Source organism: Plectropomus leopardus, chromosome 11, assembly GCF_026936395.1.
Source record: "Plectropomus leopardus strain MGB_pleo_1.0 chromosome 11, ASM2693639v1, whole genome shotgun sequence".
NCBI lineage: Eukaryota > Metazoa > Chordata > Actinopteri > Perciformes > Serranidae > Plectropomus > Plectropomus leopardus.
The window spans coordinates 30,892,943-30,915,437 of record NC_142186.1 but is presented as its reverse complement, the minus strand read 5'-3'; the positions used below and the strand labels follow the sequence as shown (position 1 = coordinate 30,915,437).

Genomic DNA, 22,495 nt, shown 5'->3' with positions numbered 1-22,495 from the left:
TCTTTGCACCTCTTGTCTGCAATTTTGCAATTTTTAATTTTTTTATGGTGACTTTTTTAATATTGTAAATCATTTATCAATTAACTTAACCTTTTACATCTTTTCTCTTTATTCTTTTATTGTAAATCTTTATCCTTTAGTATGAGTTATATGTTTTTGCTCTGTAAAGCACTTGAATTGTCGTGTCGTTTGAAATGTGCCATACAAACAAAGCTGCTTTACCTTGCCTTTACTTTAGGTCTAACCTAGATTCTCATAGTACATATGTAGCTCTGCTCAGGGGTCTTTGGCTCTTGACCCATTTATTTGTTTATTATTTAATGAAGCTTCTCTCCCCTCCTGTGATGTAGTCGGCCCAAACAGAACAAAGCTGGTGACCCCGAACTCCTCGCTGAAGTTCACTCCTGAGGAGCTGGTTCTTTACTGTAGAGACCTGCGGGTCATCTGCTTCTTGTTTGACCGTCTCACTCCTGACGCACAAGTCATAGAGGTGTGTGTGTGTGTGCGTGCATCTCATGATTTTAGGAATTTAGTGATTTCATTTTAGGCATGACTAGTCATACACCGGCTTAAATATTGAGCTGTGTGCACAGCCCAAAACCAGGAATTTGCAAACAACACTTTTTTGAACAGCCTTTAAAAACACATTTTCTTTATTAGTTTTGTGTTTTTTCATGCATTTTTTTTCTAGTTTTTAATTATTTTTTCCTTTTTTTACTGTGTGTATTTCAGTGAACCATGTTTTATGCATCTTTATAAGCAATTTCCAAATTATTCTCTCTCCCAGCCTTTTGTCAAAAATGTTGTTTTTTTGATGAAAATGCACAAATGCAATTCCTCTGCACTCACCACCTCTCAGCCTTTCTTACCGTCAGGAAATGAAAAACAAGTTAAAAGAAGTTATCGGTATCTTATCAGCCACAAGAAACTGGAAATGATCAGTTTATCGGTATCAGTAGAAATAATAATTATTATGCATCACTGGTTATGATATCTTTATATCTCACTTAGGAGTCAAAGGGAACCTTTAAGCTTGACAGAAATATTAATTTTATGTATATTGTGATATATATCGACATCTACTGAGATGAAAAAAATGATCACGATAAGACTTTTTTCCATATAGCCCAGTCCTACATACACCGATGATCTGTCTCTGCAGGGCATTGATGTTGAAAGCTGATGACCTTTGTCATGTTGATGGGCTCACTGTGGTTTCCCTCCTCAGATAACCTACACCATCGCCAAGACCTACCAGCCTCCTAAACCAGGGTCAGTTTTATCTTTCCAGAACGCTGCCCTTGGGAGTGTAGGTGAGTAGATTAATGTATGCACCTTCATGTATACAACCCTGCTCTCCCTCGCCTGGCACTGATACAACGTCTGATCAGTCTGCCTGTCTGTCTGTCATCCAGCAGCAGTGTTGTGTTCCCGAGAACACAGAGGATTATTCAGTATAGCACACATATTTTTACATTTTTTTTATGATGTCTTGTTGAAGCTGGGGTAGTCAGAGATCTGGAAGAAGAAAAAAAATAAGTTTTAAAAAATAATAAATACGACCACTGTCGTAAAGGCTGGGCCTGAATATTCAGCTTTTTGAATATGCGTTCTTTTGTCAGCATCCCTAATGTTAAAATTTGGCTTGATGATGTTGTCTGTACTCTTGAGCTGGAGAGGATAAGATGTATTAGAAATGAGCTGGTAAACTTAATTGATGTCATTTGGCAACTTTTTATTCAATACTTGGAGAAAACATCAGTGTAATGCTTTTGCAGATTTTTACCTTAGTCTTGGGTTTCTATGTTGGGTGGGTTGCTTCGTTTATCGAGTTTTTCTTTATCGCCTAATTTAAAAAAAAAAAAAAACTTGGAGGGGAGCAGTGAACTAATTCACTTCATGCTGTATTTGTATATTGACCAGTCATTTCCATGTTTATGTATATATTTAATGACAATTTGTGCAAGTTGACTTCACTCCCAATTAAATGCTTTAACTAAAGGTGAACTTGAAGCTGCAGCTGTGAGCCTGTGGCTCTGGTTAGCAGAAAGCTAAACCAGTAGCAACATTTCTCTCCCTCTTTGAAAAGCTTTGCTAATTTTGATGTAATTTATTTCAGTTATTGTGAGACCTTCTTTAAGCCTCTCTTTATGATAAGTCTGTTTTCATTTTTCGGGTTGCTTTGCAGTGTAGGCAGTTGCTGCTAATGCTGAAATAGCAACTTTGAAGGATTTTCCGCCATTGAATCAGGCTTTGCATGCTCATTTGCATTGCATTAATTGCATATATTCCCATGACAGGTGGAACATTAATGAATGTTTCAGACACTTTAACCTAATGTGTGTGTCTGTTTGAATATTAACACCATGAAAATGATTGAGATTCGTTGATCTAAAGTATTCATCAGTAAATGTGTCGATCATTCATTTTTTTCTGCTCATATTTCACTGTGATGAATATTCATTGAGGTAACAGCTCAGTGAAAGTGAGAAGCGAATGCCCACATGAAGCAGAAAGGCAGCATGAATGTGTTAGTCACGTTCTGTGCTGACTTTCTAAATCCTTAAAAGTTTTCTTCTGATGTGCCTTCATCAAGTCTGTTCTCACTTTTCACACACTGTAGCTCCGGGGACAGAATGTACCCGAAAATCACTGTTTGTCATTTTGACTTCAACTCTGTTTCATCTATTTTTGTTTCTGTCTATTTCTACTTTCTGCTGTAATATTAGAACATGATGTTACAGCTCTTATGACTGGAGGGAATATTAAACAGGAAACATAATGGTTGCTGTGCAGACCATAATGATATATAAAGCTCACATCCTCGCTGGTTGGCAGAATTAGAAACATTCTCCTCTATAGTGACGCAATGAAAATGTTGAAACCATGCCCAGATGTGAGGAAATCTCTGAGCGGTTTTAAGGCGAAGCTCAGTAATATTTTTGTGGTCTGATTTTGACAGTGATTGATAAGCATAATCAGTGAAAGGTCAAACCTACATTTGACGTAATAGTGTGCTATCAGATAGAGGAAATCCGACTGCTTCAGCAAACTGGACACACTTCACATCTCAATAAGAACAAAAAGGTCTTAAACGTTAAGCCAACTGGCTGTGCCATACAGCGGTGGTTCCCAACAGGTCCAGCCACTGGGTCCAGATTTCTCCGTAGTCATTATTTCAAGGTCCGCACGTAAGAGAGATGACTACATATTCAATTTTATTCCACAAAACGCTGAAACTCTATAGAAAAAAAAAAACAAAAAAAAAAAACATGTCTTCCTAACCTGAAGGCCTGTGGGTTTGGAATGCATGTTTTCTTTATTTAAAAAAACAAAACAAAAGTGGCAAAAGATTTCTTTTTGTCTAAAATTTTTGGTGATTTTTAAAAAAAAACTTGATTTGTTGTTGTTTTTAAAGGTGTTTTTTGTTTATTTTATTTTCTTTTTTTCTTTCAAAATAAAAATAACTAAAATCATAACATTCATAGCCAGAAACTGTAGAAATAGAAATTATCATTGGATTTTCAAAATTCTGATGGTCCTTTAACACATAATGCAGGATGACGGATTCATACATTTTCCTCAAGTCAAAAGGGGAAAAAACAGTACCACTGCCATATAGAGTAATATGAGCCCGTCTGTACAATACATTATGCTATGTTGAAGCTACGCCAGGCTGGACAGGCTGTGAATGACTGTCGGCTTTTGGATAAATAATGCAGGCCCCCCCTCTGAAACAAGTGACTCGATGACCCACAGTTCAACTCTGCCCCAGGGGTCAAGTGTGTCCGGTGTGTGGTCACTGCGTTGACGACATTACTGTAAAGCAGGAATAGTCAACTTGCCTTGCATGGGGACCACTCCTGCAAAATGACCGGAGGCAGGGGGCCATTTAATAAACAAAAAATAACAATTAATATATGAATAATTAGCCCAGGCCGCTGTTGGGGTTCTGAGGGATCCTCCCCTGGCACTATTTTGATGAAAAAGCTTAAATGCACTCTGGCACCTTCTTTGCATTAAAGACCAAAGTAAAGCAATTTGTTTTCATAATGAAGTAGAAAATTGGGAGAGGGCCGCCTAACACCCAATCATGGGCCAGATTTGGCCTGTGGGCCGTAAGTTTTTTGATTTGTTGGTTTTTATGAGGTACTTATTCATATACAGTAAATGTCAGTTGCCGCACCCCCAGTTTGGCAGCAGTACCGACACAACAGCTAAGCAATCAGCACTGCTGTGGATGGTGGCAGAACCTATTTTAGCCACCTGAAAAAGTATAATATTAGGTTTAGTTTAAGGCTATATTTGAATATTTTCAACACTACTTTGCTGCAGACAGCCCATTTTAACTTGGAAGCAAATAATGGCTTCAGTTCCTATCTATGCTTTTGTCAAAACCAGACTTCATTGAGAAAAACAGTCATTTAAAGGGATCGTTTGGTTTTTGAAGTGGGGCTGTATGAGATATTTATTTATAGTCAGTGTATTACATACAGTAGCTGGCGGTTGGTGTATTCCCAATTTTTAGAGACAGACAGGGTGCGCACCCACAGCTTAGCATTACCATACTGTATAGAATTAATAATAATTAATAAGCTCTCCTCATCATACACATGGTAAGAGTACCATTAGTAACTGATCAGTCCTCTGCAGTGGCTTTATGAAACATGTGGGCTCACTGTTGTATTTTTTGTTGATTTGTCTCCATACTCTTTCCTTTAGAAAAGAGTTAAAAGCCTGTTTATATGAAATATAATTAAAAAGTCACAATATTATCATGCTCTGCACCTGGTTTTGTCTCCAAAAAGTGTCATAAGCATCAAAACAATATTTGCACTTATCACACTTTCTTCCTCCAGAAATGAAGCAGTTTCTAAGCAACCGTCGTCGAAACACCCACATGAACTGGTATGAATCTGCCTCAGACTGGGAGCAAGAACTGGAGAGATGCGGGGCCACTGGCTGGAGAGTCAGCTCAGTCAACGACCGATTCGAGATGTCCACCAGGTAAAATCACACCCTGGGTTTTTTAATCTAAATGTAAATGTGTTCAGTTTTCACAGATATCCATCTCCTCATGTTATCTCACAGCCAGTGTAAAGATACTTAAAGTGTCAATTTAAATCTACCAGCAACACTTTCTTGAGGAATGTGTGAATATATCATCTCACAAGGCCTTGACTACAGAACATTGGAGTGGCATTGTTGTGCAAACGTAAAGGAAACTGAATGTCAGGCAAAGCCAAGGATACATTCCTATAAAAGACACAAAGAGAAGAACTCAGTTTAATTAAAACATGTTCAAACCTGTTGGCGTGTTGAATACATGAAAAACTCATCCATGGTCCCTGGCTGCTATCACGCTACTGTTTATAGTCTGTCAATAAAATGGTGCGTTCTCTCTGTTTTTTTGCAGCCTACCGAGATCCATCGTGGTTCCACAGAAGGTTTTAGACACCGAGCTGAAGAAAAGCTTCGCCCACTTCAATGAAGGACGCATCCCTGTGAGTGCACTCAGTACTGAGAAACATTCTCATTCAACCCAACACTATTCATTAAAAACTGGATCATTAATTCACATGTTAACAGCCTCTGTTCTATAAAAAAAAAATATTTCCAAGCATTTTTATATTCAATAGCACGTCTCTTTGTTTTTTATTTGTATACATATTCTACAGATTTTAAATATTATTTTAATCATCTTGGACTTCAGACAGAATGTGTAATTCTGGTATTTGTAACTAAAACCTAAGACACAAGCTTGCAATTTTATTTGCTATGATAGAAGGGTTGTTTACAGAACATATTTAAGGTGCTTCAGGCAGTACTACATTTAATTACACTGGTGATCAAAACCAGCCACGCTTGAGCTTATATACACACATCCTGTTTATTCTCTAGCAGCATGGTTGGTGCTGAACTGAAAGGATTTTTTTTTGCTCAAGGTCAAAAAACAAGACAAGAAGACAAAAAAACCCAATAGAAATAATGACAAATAATTTTAAAAAATTAGTAGAAAATTACAAAAAAAGAGATGAAAGAGAAAAAAGCAGTAAACTATATATCAATAGGGGTCAGTATGACAAGACTTAAGAGTCAATGGTGTCCATTTTTTCTATGTAGGTGAAAAAAGGTTGCCATACAGCATAAAATTTCTGATTTCACCCTCATAGATTTTTTTTTCAAAGTGAGATGACTTATAAAGTCTTCATATCCCAAAGGTTGGAGGAAGTTTAAGTTGTCAAACTAAAAGGGATGTAAAAACGATCTTCCTTTTTTACCTGATAACGAAGATGTACACCTTGTGGAGTGACTCCAAATACAGCATGGAAGATGTGTTTCGAACTGTACTGCCTGAGGCACTTTTTTAACATGTTCTCAGAGCAGCCCTAACGTCATTACAAATAAAATTATATGTTTGACTTTGTATTTTCATGCTTTAAGAAGCTGGTGCTGACTTTCAAAACTAACCTGAGAGCTTAGCATTTGTCCTTCCCAAGTGTGCATTATGTATTTTAATAGAACAATATTTCAACCGCAGTTACCGTTTTGATGTGTGTTCTTCCTTCTTATTAACATTCTTGTGAGACAAATTACAAGATAAACACAGATTCAGTGAGTGCCTTCTGGAATTTTAACAATGTGGAACTTGTTATTAAGGGGGTGAAATTGTGTTTTGTGTTGCAGCGCTGGTGTTGGCGACACCCCCGAGGCAGTGATTTATTGCGAATGGCCAGCTTCCAGAACAACATCTACCATGAGAAAGATGACATCAGGTGTGTGTGTGTGTGTGTGTGTGTGTGTGTGTGTATGTGAGATACTTTTCAAATGGATTTTGGTGAATGTGTGTCTCAGGATAAGCATTAAAGGGATAATTGGGATTTTTGACCCGGGGTTGTGTAGGCTACTTAGTCATAGTCAGTGTATTACGAAGAGTAGATGTCGGTCAGCACGAATACAGTTTGGAGAAGCAGGCAGGAGTAGCCACAAAAAAGACCTACCTAAAAACCAATATCAGTCCAAGTGAACACTATATTTGGAATATTTTCACTGCTTTATTGGCCACCAGGCAGCCCTCTCTGATGGGGAACTGAAGCTGTTATCAGTGCTATCTTCAAAGACAGACTCCATGGACAGTACTTCTACTTCACAGAACACGTGAGTTTCTGGTCCACCGCTGCCTCTATCATTTAGTTTTGTTGTGTTATTGTGTTACTTTGGTCTTTAAAAGGGTTAGTTTGGATTCACCAAAGTCACATAATAACCCAGACAAACTGACCAATGTAGGCAGCGGTAGACCAGCAGTTCCTGTTTTCCGTGATGTAAAATTACAGTTTTTACAGTATGCTTATTTTCTGATTATCTAAATTTAGCATAGGGCTGTACCCGACTTAGAATTATGCCATTCAAATCAGATTTGGCTGTTCAATTCGAATATTCGAGTTTTTAAGTTCGAACCGGCTCTGCAGGACTTTCTTGTGACAGCACATTCATGTAATACACTAAACAAGGTAAGGTAGAATAAGGTAAAAGAGCTTCTGAAAGACATCTGAATGCAGCACAAGAAAACTGATGTCGCTCCATTAAAGGACGTATTTTTAATAGCTGCAACATCCATGTGTTTTACAAATGGATTGATAATGTGCAACAACATTTTTTGCCAGTATTAGATGTCAAGCAAAGCCAGAGACGGTATCATATTAAGTTGCTGCAAACAGAAAATTTGCTGCTCTTAAGCAGGTCTCTCCTCTCTCCTTGTTTGTGCTGCTGCCAGCTGCAAAGAGTAGCGTGAAAGTTAGGAGCGCTTGGTCCGTAGCAAAATCTGGGGACAAAACCTCCCCAGAAGTACACTGCCCAAAAAAATGATTGCTCGACTTGATACAATCTCAGTGAACTGAGGGTTTGAAACTGATGATTCAAATACCCAACTTTCAAAGGGAAGCCCTAATATAACACTTAAAGTGATACTGTTTTGTGTGTGCTAAAATATGTTTTGCTGTGGCTTGCCACAACAGCACATTGCAAAGCTTCCATTTCAGTACTTCTGCTTGTTTCTCCAATCTGCATTTGTGCCGACCGCCATCTGCTGCTGGTAATACACTGATTATGGATAAGTACCTCATACAGACTCACTTTAAAAAATCCAAACAACATTTGAATGTGTTTAAAGATGATTTAGCTGTAGTCGTTGACTGCAGGCTGTAACCATCTCAAGGCAAAGCATGGGTAACAGAAAACTAATAACAGGGCTGATGTTTCGCTTTGAAGCTGCTGCAGGAAACATTTTTTTTATGCAAAGGCCAGCTATGTTGTCTGCGTATTAGTGCGGTTTATTATATCAGTTTGCATTAGTTGATATTGAAGTTTATTAACTTCTAATTTAAGCTACATGCTTAGAAGCTGCAGGTACAGGTTTAATCGCAGCTTGTTCACCTCACCAGCAGTTTGAGGAAGTCTGTCCTCTGATTGTGTTTGAGTGAGATAGAGTTATACACTCCTCTGCAACTGAACCACCTTTGGCACTACAATTACGAGAGAGTTTATTTTAATCATCCTGCAGTGTTGTGCTGATCATTATCTTAACACAGGAAACCAAGCTGCCGAAATAGTCTTCTCTGAAACAGCAGTTGATCACACCCTTAATACTGCAAGCTGTTCAAGAAGCTTGAGACTGCAGTTTAAAAACAACATAATACAGGGTGAAGTCAGAATAGCAGATTCAATTTGCAATGAAACGCCATTTAAACTAATTACTTGTAGTGTGCTCTGATAGATTTTTGAAGGAAGTCTTTAGAGATAAAATCCAAGGTATGACTAAAAAGCCACTAAAAGGTGTACAAAGCAACTCGTTTAGTTTTTTGCAGGAGCGGCAGTGTGTTAACAGTGGGATATGCTGTTTTACAGAAATCTGGAGATGATCCTGTTTGGTTGCCAGTCCTCTCTGTGTGTGGTGGTGGAGCTGGACGAGGAGCTGCCCTCACCTGCAGATATCCAGTTGGCACACAGCCGCCTGCGTGCCCTCTGTCTGGGAGGTGGGAAATGACATGAACACACACATCCAGTAGTAGCAGTATAGGTCGTCAACCCCGCCCCGTGTACCAAAAACTCAAAATACACATGAAATAAATTTTTCCCAAAGATGTCATATGACAGATGACACGATAGATTTCTGTCATTTCACATAGTTCTTATCACGCCGATATTTGTTAAAGTGCTTGTTTTTCTGATAAATTTGGTTTTATTTGGTTATTTGATGCAATAAGAAGGGAGTCAGACATCAGAGCGCTTTCCATCAGTGTTGCTGCTGGTGATCAGTTGGATGAATATATGGGCGGGAACTCGACACCGTAGAGATCGCTACTGTACACACTCCATATTGCCTTACCCAGGCATGATGGTAGCAGCCGTAAACAGAATATTTTGGATTCTTTTTTGTACAGTGGGGTTAAGAGGCGACTCATCGTCCATCTTTATATACAGTCTGTGGCGTTCGTTATTGACAGTAACTTGGCTTTTAAAAAATGGGCAGGTTTTTGAGCATGTCTGGTGTCACATCAGTTACGATTTGCTCTGACCAATCAGTGATCTGCGGTGTTTTAAGTCCATCTTTTAGTATCTGCTCAGCTCGATGTGAACCTTGATTGAAGTGGTATCAATAAAAGTACGAGGTACCCCAGCTGTTGCTAATGGAAACCTAAAAAAGAGCAAGTCAAGCTGAGTTTAGCTGTGCTATATCATGCAGCTGAAATGCAGCAACACTTTGGCAGCTCAAAAGAGGCTTTGTGAAATGGTCTTTATTTCTGTTTTTGTCATGTCGGCACACACAGCACATTCCATAGTTGAGTAAACAGAGAGATGACAAAACTCATGTTCGTCTACAACTAAAACTACTGACCCTGGAACTGAAATGCTGACCTGTCTCACACACACACATACACACACTCACACTCTCTCTCGCACATGAACAATGTGTAAAGGTCACCGATTATCACGGTTCACACATTTGTCAGGTCAGTGTTTTGTCTTTAGTGGGCGAATGCTTCACAGCTCAGAGGATTGTCCTGTAAAAACAGACGCTCAGATGTACTTGTTCGGCTTACTGGCAGCGGGCTTTGAGTCTTCACAGCTACTAGATCGGAAATGAAAATAGACATTTTGTTAAATCTCTCTGAGATTTTGCACATTCAAGATGAAGTGTTTTGTAAATAATGAATACTGCTCTGTCATTAAACAACTAGACTGCGATATGGAGTACTGAAATTTACTGATGTGAATGTGAGATGACCCCAAATGCATTGTTTAAGGCTTTTGTGCATTTTTAGTGATACATTTTTTTAACTGTTTTTTTTTCTATAGCATTGCACAAAACAAATCTGTATACACATATACACATGCACACGAACAAAGTATAATACAACAGTGATAGGGCATAGCATTAATTGAAACAAGAAGGAAAAAAGAGAGGGATGAAAAGAAAGTCTATACTAGAAAAATAAAAAATTAAATATATGTATATAAAATTTTAAAAAGTCATAAGAAGGGTGATGGATGCAATCTTAACTCTTGTCAGAAGATTTCATATAATGAAGGTGATCTGTAAAAGGTTGCCAAATTTAAAAAATTTCTCTAGTCTAGTCCAAGTGTTTCATTACATCATTCGTAACATTTGAATGTGTTAGTGCATGTCTCTGTTTCCAGTTGCATAGGACCAACCTGCGTGTCAGAGGGCTGATAAATGATAACATGATGCATTTCACCACTGTTTTTTGTTGACAATGATCTTTCTTTTTCCTGTTTTGGCTTCTAGATATTTCCACGTCTGTTTCAGTGCCTGATGACAAATGGTTATCCACCCTGGAAAGCACCCATTGGCTAGACTATATCAGGTAACAGCTCTGATTAGCTAGCCGCAATTAATGTATGTTATCCATAACAAACAAAAAAATCCCAAGTTCTTCCTACCCATGGCTCCTTTTTGATAACCTTGTGGTGTTTGGCTGTGATTTGGTCAAGAAATTTTAAGAGCTGTGACCAGGAGCATTTAAGATCCCTCAACTGAATACATTGAGAGTTTGTAGAAGTAAAAGGATGCTAATTAAAGTACCAAGTTTCTATTTAAATGCAGCATCCAAAGCTATCATCTCTGGTCTAATGTTAAATGCAGCATCATTGATTTGGAAACCTTGAAAGCTGCTTGCATTTCCTGCTTAGAATTATAATTACCTTTGCTCAGTCTTAACATGAATACATGTGTGTATTTATGTATTTGTATAGCTTTAAAGTCGGAATATACAGCAAACACATATTTGGTGCATATATTTTAATGCCTCCATGCTGGTGACAGCAGTAGCTCAACAACACCTTGAGGGATTTTCTTCATAACAGGCACGAACGTCCACCTGGATACAAGCATTACTGATTACAATTTGGTGGTGGAAGGTCAAAGGTCAAGGTTCTCAAGGTTTTTTGAGAACTTTGGAAATAGAAAAGTAACCAGAATTTAGAGAAATCTGAAACATTTGACAGATTATAGTGCAGGCACTGAGAAAGCAAAACTATGACAGTAATTTGTGTAAAATTGCAAATCATGTTTCTAAGTAACTACAAAAATTTTTAAGCATGTTTTTAATTTAATGAGAGTGTAATGAGATAAATCTGGTTTAATATCCACCTGCCTGCCTGTCTGCAGGGCCTGTCTGAGGAAAGCTTCAGAGGTAGCCTGTCTGCTCCGCGGCGGTCACCTGACTGTGGCACTGCAAGGTGAGTCACGTGACCCAGACCCCGGCTCATATTATTCAATCCATTCATTATTCACGGCGCCTCCCTCTCATTAATCCCACATTAGGGCTTGCCCTGAAGTAGCTATATACCGGCGACAAGCACACTCCACTGAGCCTACATGCACACTGTCAATAGACCTCCATATAACAGGCTTTTAAGGACATGGCAACAGCAGGCTGCAACCGGGATTAACATTTGTGTCTAAAGGCCACATAGACTTCATAAAAGAACCATGACGTCTACCTCATTGAAATTAAATGAAAACATATTATTGAGGATTTAAATTAATCTTGAGACCTTCGTATATGAGAGCAAATATCAATGGCTTTTGGGCCAAACTTCTATATGGGGGCTGGATTTTCCATTTTCTGGTGTTGCCTGAGATGAGAGGCCCTGAGCAGGTGTGGGAAAACTGACAAGTCCTCACAAGCCCTCGTCTGAATGTTGCTGTGTTGGAGTTTCCCCCACAGAACAAGCGAGTCACCTCTATTTGACTGTGTGTTGCGAAAAGGAAGATGCTGACTGTTGTTTGTTGTGGAATAGAGGTGTCAGCTGATCACCACCAGGCAGTTTGTTGGATCAAGTGACAGGGAACGCTACTGGACAGACCAGGTTAACCCAAACAAGCAGTGAGGGTGACCGCAGAGTGTCTGGCTGTTGCTCCTGTCGGCAAGGTCGTCAGCTTTCACCCCTCAAGTTATTGCCATCGATTTCATCAGGGGCTGATCGAGGCAATTTTTGACTGATTGGGATCAATTATATTTAGCTTATAGTGTGGTCCAATGCATTGTTTGATGTCACACAGTTGTTTTTAATTAAATGCATAGCAACATGGAGCGCAACATTCATCAACTCTCCTCCATTCAGCTGTCTCTGTCTGTCTTCTCAGTCTGCTATGTCAGAGCTCGGGCTGAGCCCCACACACCTTAAACAAAAATGCAGTATGAGACTGTGTATTTGTGTTATTTAAGGAAGTTAAGAGCACTTGTTTCATTTCAGCTCAGTGCCTGAATCTCACATTTTGGCCTAGTTATAGAGCACGGTGTTTCTCCACCATGCTAGGTGAAGAGACAGACATGGGGTGCAATGCTGAAACAACCTTACTCACAAAGCCACTGCAAAAAGCCTAAGCCACACAAGCAAAAAGCCAACATGGTTTATGTATTAATAAAGCATAATCTATGCAAAAGATGTCAGGATGACAAAAATAAACACTCAAGGGAATACAGTTCATTCAGATAACTCCAGCTGTGCCGAAGCAACAAACTCTGGAGAATACTCTCTTTAAGGAGCAGCGACAAGGCAATTAATTTATTCATATTGTCAAGCATAGGCTATACTTTGGATTGATTTTAGTAACTTTAAAGAAGCTTTCTTAATGTGTGCACTGTGCAGCTGTATTATCCAGGATAAACAGAAGTATCGTATCAGGATTCAGTATCATCAGATGCTCAATAGAAAATGACTCGAATGTTGATCAGGGGCAAAAAAACATCATCCCTAATTATTGCTGGTCTGACTCCTGGCCTTTTCATTGGTGAGGCTATTAAGAAACAGTAGGGATAAAGCTGAAAGAAGGTTGATTCAAAAAGATAATATTGTGCTGTACTCCTTACATCATGTTTTCTGGCTCATTTTACAGACAGTGAGTTGTTGTTGATTTCTAATCATGTGGTCATGCTGCCTGTGGTGCATTCATAAACACCCCGCGAGACAGACCCAACACTCAACACTTAAACAATAGCTGTTTTCAGCTACGGATGTTTACTACATGCTGCTGGTGTTTGACTTTCTCTGCCGCTCTGCAGCTGGAAGTGACTAACATCAGGGCGGACTTTATAACGACTGTTTAGCTGACAGAGGTTTATGTATCAAGGCTCCTTGTTGTGACGGATCTGTCTCTGGCCGGATCAGCTGTAAATATCCCTCTACAGAAATGACTCACGATACCAGCCCAATGAAAACTTCGTCTTTGAGTGTGCCTCTTTCTCTTCTCTTGTGTCTGGCCCTGGGTATTTGTCTTTTATTTGCTGCCAGCATTTTTATCTGCAGGTCTGACCAGTCTATATTTTCTTCTTCTATGACTCCCCCTCTCTCTATTGCTGGAGTGAATAAGCCTTAATAGGAGTAAGAGCAGAATTAAATGGTGGTTGTAAATTAAAACGGTGTTTGTCCCGAATGGGCTTTAAAACAGCACACAGGTTGAGCTCGGTGTTTCGAGGAATGATCATTACAAACATTTCATCAACCATTGTTATTCAGGAAAACAAGGATTTATATGGATACATAATATATGATAACAGCCACAATAAAGCAAATAACAAGCGGTGCTGTCTGGCAAGAATGATGAACAACAAATAAATAAATAAAAACAAACAAGTCTGCCCAGGAGCAAGGATATAAAACAACAAATAAATCTAGACAATAAAAACAATGAATAACAAACATGTCTGAGAATTAACCAAAGCAGCAACACTATACAACATCCGTATCATCTAGCATACTCTTAAAATTATCTACTGATACATACTTTTAATTTCATACTTCTTGTAATTTGTTGCATTTATTTGGTGCGAATAAACTAAAACCTAATTTACCAAGCTAAGTATTGAGGATTTTCAAGGGATAAAAATTCCTGTGAGCGTGTGTGATGAGAAGTGGATTTGATTTTTTCTTTTTAAAGAGAAGTGAAGTAGAAGGTTAACTTCTTTGGCCTTAAAAACAAAAAGGAGGCAGAATCTTTCCCTTTTATCTCTGAATAATAATCATCCCAGGCATTTAGAAATGTATTTATTAACTTTTACTGCAAAATGTGTATGTCAGTATGTATGAGCTTTGGCCACACACTGTCAAAATTATCCATATTCTATATGCTAAAGACCCACACTAAATATGGGTTAAAAAAAGGTCAGTAGTCATGCAGTGCAACCAAACACTAAAAAACAGAAACATCTCCAGCAGGCTGATGTAAAATAACATAGGTTAATTATTTTTTTATCATGAATTGCATTCATTTTGTTGTTACAGAGGCGGAGGACCGCGACATGAGCTGTGTGGTGTCCAGCCTGGTGCAGGTGATGTGCGACCCCCACTGTCGGACCCAGCACGGCTTCCAGAGTCTGGTGCAGAAGGAGTGGGTGATGGCCGGCCACCGCTTCTACAGCCGCATAAACTACCACCGCGACAACGACAAGGAGGAGGTGAGAGGTCAAGCTTTACACCAGAACTGACAATCACAAGGTTAACTAAGAGCAGTTATAAAATACAAATTACATGGTTATTATTTAACAAAAACTCTAAGATTAAAATAGGTTTATACATCTCAAACATTTCAGTCAGTATTTTTTCATTAAAACATGTTTTTTCCTGCTATTTCTTCCCTTAGTCTTCCTCCTACACCTCCTCCCTCTGGCTTCGTCACATCCTCTTTTGTCCCACCTCCTTTACGTCTTATATGTCCCTTCTTCCACCTTTTGCTTCTCCCTTCTACTTCCCTCCTTCTTATTCATTCTCTCACTTCTTCATCCCACCTCTGTCTCTATTGTACGTGCCCTCTACATGCATCCATCACACTAGATGCAGAGGATGTATCTCTCTGGTTCTGGCTGAATTACAAAAGGCTCCTTAAGCCCTTAAATGGTTTCTGTATTCTGGGGGATATAGTCATTTGACAGGCTGTGGGGGGAGGGGCATTAAACAGGTGCACTTTATTTCATGAGAAACACTGAAGGGGAGATGGATTTACGACTTAGGTCATGTGAATGTATGCCAGCATTCACAAATATACTTGTCATTTGTTTTGGAAAATTGCTTTTAAAGATTTTATATGCTCTTGATGAAAAGTAATGATTTGGATTCTTACAGCTTTGATAATAAGGTATACTGTGTCCGTATCGTGGTGGATACATTGCTCAGATAAGTGTAGAAAATCAGCAATAATCACACACAGATATACTTATGTTTTTAGGCTTATTTTCTACAGATAATCAATAATATAAAGGTGTGAAACATGATTACTGTTTATTTTTTATTCTTTTCTTTTGCTACCTCATTGTTCATCAGATTTAGAGGCTGTTGCACCAGTTTGCATCACTGCATGAGACAAATTCTCCACACCACTAACCACAACTATCCCTGATAGGATGTTGACAGCGTAGGCATCACAGTGAAGATGATTGTATAAATACGGGAATTAAATGTGTTGTTTATAAATGTCAATAGGTTGTTGTTATACCAACAAACTTCACTTTGAACGGAGTTTGTGCCTTATTTTTCATTTATTTTTTTACTCAAATGGTTTTATTTATCCTGTTGTATTTTGTTTTATTCCTCATGTTTAGTCATTAGCCAAAATTACTGTTGTATCATATAGTTTTGTTTTTAAGTTCACCTGTGAAGAAACTTGTAACCTTGAAAGACACTACAGAAATGAAGTTTACTTAACAACTTCCCTTCTCTGTGTCCCTTCAGGCTCCAGTCTTCCTGCTCTTCGTGGACTGTGTTTGGCAGCTCTTGTCCCAGTATCCCTCTCGCTTCCAGCTGACAGATGACTTCCTGTTGGCCTTGCACGACAGCATCCACCTGCCACTCTTCTCCAGCTTCCTGGCCAACTGCCAGCGAGAGAGATGCAAACGCTCCCAGGTACCAGACACCTGAGAGGGGCTTTGGCGTTTTGGCAACTCTGTTGTGTCATCTTTAAAATAGAGCCTTAGACAGTGGCACTTTTCTATCATTTTATAGTTATTATAGTATAATTTGCTGCTGACACTGTAGAGATATTTCTGCATGTATGTAATACTTTCTGTTTTCTTTACCAATTCTTATCAAACAAATTCTAAAATAAGATTGATGCACAAAGTTGCATCGAGAGAAAGCTTGGCATTTAACAGTAATTGATTACAACATAAACCTTTAATATGTCTTCCCAGAACCTTGCACAGTCCTACACACCAGTCAATGGCTGGAGAGATGTCCATCATCCGGATTCTTCCTCTGATCCCTCTGACCCTCCTCTGCCCTCGGTGTGGGACTGGTCCCTGCAGTACAGCAAGCACAGACGAGACCGCTTCACCCAACCTGTCCCCCCAACCCCTCCGCTCCAACCGCTGCTCAACGGCAACCTCAACACCAACCCAGACACACACAGGGTGAGGCTGCCAGCTCTGTCATGATGCAACACACCCTCTAGTGGCCGTGGCGGGAGCTGACACCACAGAGCATCTCATGTTGGGGCATTAAGTTCTTTTTTCAGCTTTTGAATTTCAGTGGTGATAGCCATGATATTCCCAAAAAGCAACACAGATAATCTTTACTGAGAAATAAATATCAAATTTTCAAACATTTTCAGATTTTGTTACTGTGAAATTTTGCACTGTCTTCACTGAGCTTACTGAAGGTTTGTAACAGGGCACTGCGCCCCCCTGTGGGCATTACAAAACATGCATCCAATAAAAATTGACTGTTAGGGAACAAGTGTGAATACCTTTCACACTAACCAACAGCTAATTTCACTGATTTATCAAGTGTGGTAAATTCAATAAAAGTAAACTTCTGAAAAGTAACCATAAGTAGCTATTTATAATTAAATACATACTGTTCATATTCTTTACAAACAGACATCATACATGATGTCATGGCTGAGACCCTCAGTCAGGGGTTCCTACAGTTATGGAAATCCTGGAAAAATAATGGAATTTTACTATCACAATTGCCAGGCCTAGAAAAGTAATGGATTTATTAAACAAAATCACTGAAAGTTTTGGAAAAATCATGAAATTTTACAGTAGTTTTTCGTGGATAACCTTTAACAATGTAATATAAGGGCAAATTTATTTTCTGTAGCTGTCGATGTAACGTAGCTCTAATGTGTATCAATGTGAGACATTTGTTTACATATGTGTCATTATTTTCTCCCTTCGCTCTGTCTTTCTCTTAATGTTTGCCAGCTGGCTAAAATTATGTTTAAATAGAATCTGATATGTTTGAAAAATGTCGGGCAAGGAGGTTAAGAGAAAAACATAGTCATTATGAATCCTTGAAAAGTCATGGAAAAGTTTTGATATTTGGTTCATGAAAATATGTGGGAGGCATGCACAGTGCACAACATTAGCTTGTTACTGTGAATGACACTCAGAGAACTCAATTGTTAATTTACTTTGAAGATGTGTGCAGCTTAAAACATAGGCTGACAGTGTTTTTTCCTCCCACCTCTGCCCACCAGCTGGCTGACACCATCCCCGGCTCAGTCTTCCTCCTCTCTCGTGGCACCTTCTCCTGTCCTGCTAACCTGCTTCCCTGGCGCAGTGGCAGTTCAGGCGTTTACAAGAAGAGCCACCGGAGGGCGCCGTCCTCTGAGAACGTGCCCGGCCTGGAGCGCCTGCTGAAAGCCTGGGCTCTAGCTGAGTTTCCCCAAGGCCTCACTTCCACCTCCGGACCTCAAGGACCACTTGACCCCTATGAGCCCTTACTGCCTGTCCTGATGGGGCCCTGCATGGGGCTGTGGAGGGAGTGCTATCTCCGGGGAGCGCTGCATGCACAGGTATGTAGGTGTCCCACAGCCAGTTCAGAATACTTACATTAGAGTTATAGTGAAACAGGAACAGTCAGCGTTGCTCCATATATTTCTTTTGATTCTCAACAAACACTTGATAACAAAATGTGTGTTAATTGACTTAAAAGATGCCTTCTTTTGCTAAAAGCAGTTGATAACATAAATATATATATATATATATATATATATATATATATATATATATATATGCTGCACAGAATAGATTTCTCTATTTCTTCTACCTCTTCAGGCCTTTGAATTAAAACACAGAAAAAATGCTTTCAAGTTGAACCCTCCACACATATACGAGCTGCAACTAGACAGCGTTTTTTTTTTTTTTTTAAGGGGTCAGATGCCAGAAACGTAAGAAACCACTGGCTTATAGGATGATGCTGGTTTTATTTTATCTTTTCATTATTTATATAAATTCTCCTGAGGAGACATGAACCCAAAAATGATATTATTCAGCTGTAGCCTATTCCTCTGTGCCACAAAACCCCATTGGTTTACAACAGATTAAAAACACAAATAAGAGAGCCTAACCATTCAACTGGGTGACATATTGCATGTTTTAAACAACTCCACAGCTTTATTTTCACGTTAAACTTTAGTATATCCGGTTGCTGCAGTAGCTGCCATGAATTCACTAATATCCCCCAGCTTGGTGAAACTCCCCACAGACATACATACATGTCAGAGCACTGAGCTGAAAGGAAATGTTCAGATTTTGTGGTAATTTGGTGCTCATAATGTGAAGCAGTTTTTATTTCCAAATCGGTTTGCACATGCAGTGAATTTGTCTTGGTGATTTGGTGCAAAGCAAGAAACCGTGCAAAAGTCAAGAGACATAATATAAACAATTAGATGATTTTACAATTTAAATATGAATACAAGTAAAATGTAAAAAAAAAAAAACTGTGTTTTAACTGGATGACCTGTGCTACAACAACATCGGGGAGTCCAAGTTGAAATGGTGAAATAGAGCCACAAAAGGGTGTTTGACATTTAATATTTACACTATAATGCAAATAGATTTGAGCCCCTGAATGATGTCATCACCCTGATATCTATTAACACTGTTTTGTGAAAGAGTTTCCACTTGAGCCCAAGAGCTACTGAGAGGTGAAATTAGTTTACATTTTGAGTCATAAAAGGTAGATAGGATGTGATTTGCATTTATTTAAAGGTTAGCTTCTGTAGTTTTCAACCTGGACACTATTTACTCATATTTTGGTGTCTTAATGACAAGTCAAAACAACAAATTTTGGTACATTAACAGTGAGTCTGCTGCAGCAACATAACAGGCTGCAATGTGATCCTTGTGGGCAATCATGCATCATCAGTGTACGTCCACTAAATGTGCTTGTTTTTGCAAACTGACAGGTTCAGATTGTTATCAGAAGTGTTTGACAACATTATGCAAAGGATTCTTACAGAGTTAGACCCCTTTGTTGAAGAGTAAGATCATTTTTTATTTAATCAGACACACAATCCTAAAACACCATTGTCAAACCCACCAGACTCCATTTAAAATGAGGAGTAATTTTATCATCAGAAAAAACACTTCATTCAAAGTTGACAGGAACAAAATAGAAATGAGAAAAACCATCTTGGTTTCTATTATCGCTGTACAACAATCACCAACTCTGGTTTGGTTGAAATAAACCCTTAATCTACAAAGTTAGATGTGAAAATATTTTGGCTCTATACGCTCTAAGATTACTGTTAACGTATTGTGATTTTGTGTCTAGTTTTGGTTAAACAGATAGGTTGTTACTCTTCAACAAAGAGGTCGACCTCTGCAGTGATTCTTTCCATAATGTTTTCAGACTCTTAAAATAACAATCATAGCCTGCCAGTGACAAAAACAAGCACTTTTTGTGGATTGACGGTGCTCCACTGCCAGCAGGAGTTACATTGCAGCCTATTTTGCTGCTGCTGGCTGAAGCGCTCTTGTTAAATACTGTCAAAAATTGTTGCCTTTATTAGTCACCTAGACACAAAATAGGGTCCAAGTAAGAAAATACCAAAGTTACCCTTTAAGTGCAGGCATGCACTCATAGGCTAATATATATTTTTAAAAGTCACACCAGTGTACAGAACTATCTGAAGGCCAGCACAAGTTGTCTTTTTTTTTGTCTTCTTGACAGCAGTTTATGGTACAGAACATAAATCAAGACAGACAGTTAAATTTTCTGTACTGTTCAGATGTCCCAAAACTTAAGAACTTTGTACAATGTGAGAGAGACAAAGTACACACGTAAAGTTTCAGTAAAATAGCTCAGGAGTAGAAAAATAAAATGGCAGTAAGAATAAAACAAGATATTAAGGTCATTTATCCAATACCTCTACAAAATCTGGCTGTGAACATCTTAGATATTTTACCCACAGGGTCCAGAGTCTTTTCTGAGGGCGAAGAGAGAAAGTAATCTTTTCCATAACATTAATATCATTCACTGTATCTATCCACTCCTGTATTGTAGGAGGTTCAGGAAGTTACCAGTGCCTTATGGGGACTTTTTTACAATCATAAATCAAAATACCAACCCGTCTTTCTAATTTTAATATTGCATGGTTGAGTGGTTGAGTGGTTGAGGTTGAGTGTCTAAGTGCGGATGTGTGGTTTGGTTTATCAAGTGGGCGACATCCTTCACAAATGTTTCATTAAATTTGGTCCGCAAAACTTCCGGAAAGGCTCCAGATAACTGCCGTGTTCGTCCTCTCGCATCATGACTGCTTGTTCAGGAGGTGACGTTGTCTGTTTCATATGCACATCAGTTTGATCGACAAACTCCCAATATGGACGTGGTACAGCCTTTGTGATGATGTCTGAGCTACAGCGCGTCTATCCGTGTCTCCATGGTGATGTCAGAAATAGTCGAGCGCTGTGTGGGTGGGTGCAGTCGTCTATTTTGAGGGAGCTGTAGAGGAACAAGTGAAACCTATCAAACTGCTAAATCACGGACTCAGGTTAACAGTGTCGAGAGATTAGCGTCAGTTTTGTTCTTCTGTGTAGTTCAAGTGTTTCCTCTACAATTTCACGCACCATTAAAGCGCCCCTCCAGGCCATCAAAATCCCTTTTTTTCTTTTCATCTTAGCGGCGTTGACACAAGATATCTATTCATTCTGAGATCAGTGAATATTTGTGCTTGGGAACCAGCCAGTCTGTTTCATTGCCAGAAGAAGTGGAGCAAACAACAGTCTAACTCTTGTTTAACATGGATGTTGTTGAGTTTTGTTGCTTTTGCACTGTTGTATCAAAGTCTTGACACAACACTAAATAAATCTCATGTATAATGCACTTTTGTACAAACAAAAGCACTTAACAAAGCATCAAAAATTACTACACAGTTCTCTAACTGTGTCAACAAAAACTGAATATTGTAATGTTCAGGTAGGACAGAGCATTTGTTGGGCTGCATCCAGTACAGATGCACCTTAAAAACTGGAATCTTGCAATATATGGGCTTAACATTTTCTTTATGTTAAAGGATGGGGGTGGTAATATTCTCTGATGTTGTTGTTCGCAAAACAAATGTGTTAGTCTGTCTCTCAATACTTTTGCTCTCAGTCATGAGCCCATCGTTCTTAATGGAGATGTAAAATCAAACACTGTAAAAATCATGGACGTAGCCACCGTGACATCACCAATTGATTTGTGGATTCCCATTTCGGAGCCTCGTATTTGTCATTTTGGCGTCCCCCATTTTGATTTTTGGAGCCAGAAGCGACGATTCATGGATGCGGAGCAGAGAGGAGTGGATCTGGCTTAAAGACTGTGTTGTTGCCTTGCAAAGGCGTCACTACAGCGCTTATGCCCGCAATTATTCTAGCATCAACCATCAATTAATGTAAACAGGTGAGTTATATAAAAAAATATCACCCTCTGTACAATTGCCACGAATGTTAAAATTAGCTAAAGACACCAAAACCAACTAGGGTTTAAAAATATTTATTTCTCCTGTTAATTTGAGAGTTTTTAACATGAGGGTCTCTGCGGATTGACTGAATTCTGGAGTCAGAAGTGGCCATTTGAAAAACTGTAGTTTTCGGCACGTCCGCGTTGGCTTCATTTTTGTAGCTCCAAAGGTTACCACTTGTGTAAATCTTTTAAAAATGTTTCACAAATTCTTTGTTTAGTTCAGTTTTCCATAGTTCTTTAG

The 22,495-nt window shown here is 38.9% G+C and overlaps 1 protein-coding gene across 1 annotated transcript in view; it reads left to right on the top strand.

Moving 5' to 3' along the window:
- The window catches only part of mtmr11 (myotubularin related protein 11), a 51,034-nt gene that overhangs the window by 23,769 nt on the left and 4,770 nt on the right, over nucleotides 1-22,495 (top strand). The window contains exons 5-16 of the mRNA XM_088084610.1: nucleotides 351-490; nucleotides 1,229-1,313; nucleotides 4,860-5,007; nucleotides 5,417-5,504; nucleotides 6,688-6,776; nucleotides 8,905-9,032; nucleotides 10,808-10,886; nucleotides 11,690-11,760; nucleotides 14,809-14,981; nucleotides 16,252-16,422; nucleotides 16,710-16,928; nucleotides 18,002-18,319. Of these exons, the coding sequence (XP_087940736.1) occupies nucleotides 351-490; nucleotides 1,229-1,313; nucleotides 4,860-5,007; nucleotides 5,417-5,504; nucleotides 6,688-6,776; nucleotides 8,905-9,032; nucleotides 10,808-10,886; nucleotides 11,690-11,760; nucleotides 14,809-14,981; nucleotides 16,252-16,422; nucleotides 16,710-16,928; nucleotides 18,002-18,319 (1,709 nt within the window). The remainder of the gene's footprint in view (nucleotides 1-350; nucleotides 491-1,228; nucleotides 1,314-4,859; nucleotides 5,008-5,416; nucleotides 5,505-6,687; nucleotides 6,777-8,904; nucleotides 9,033-10,807; nucleotides 10,887-11,689; nucleotides 11,761-14,808; nucleotides 14,982-16,251; nucleotides 16,423-16,709; nucleotides 16,929-18,001; nucleotides 18,320-22,495) is intronic.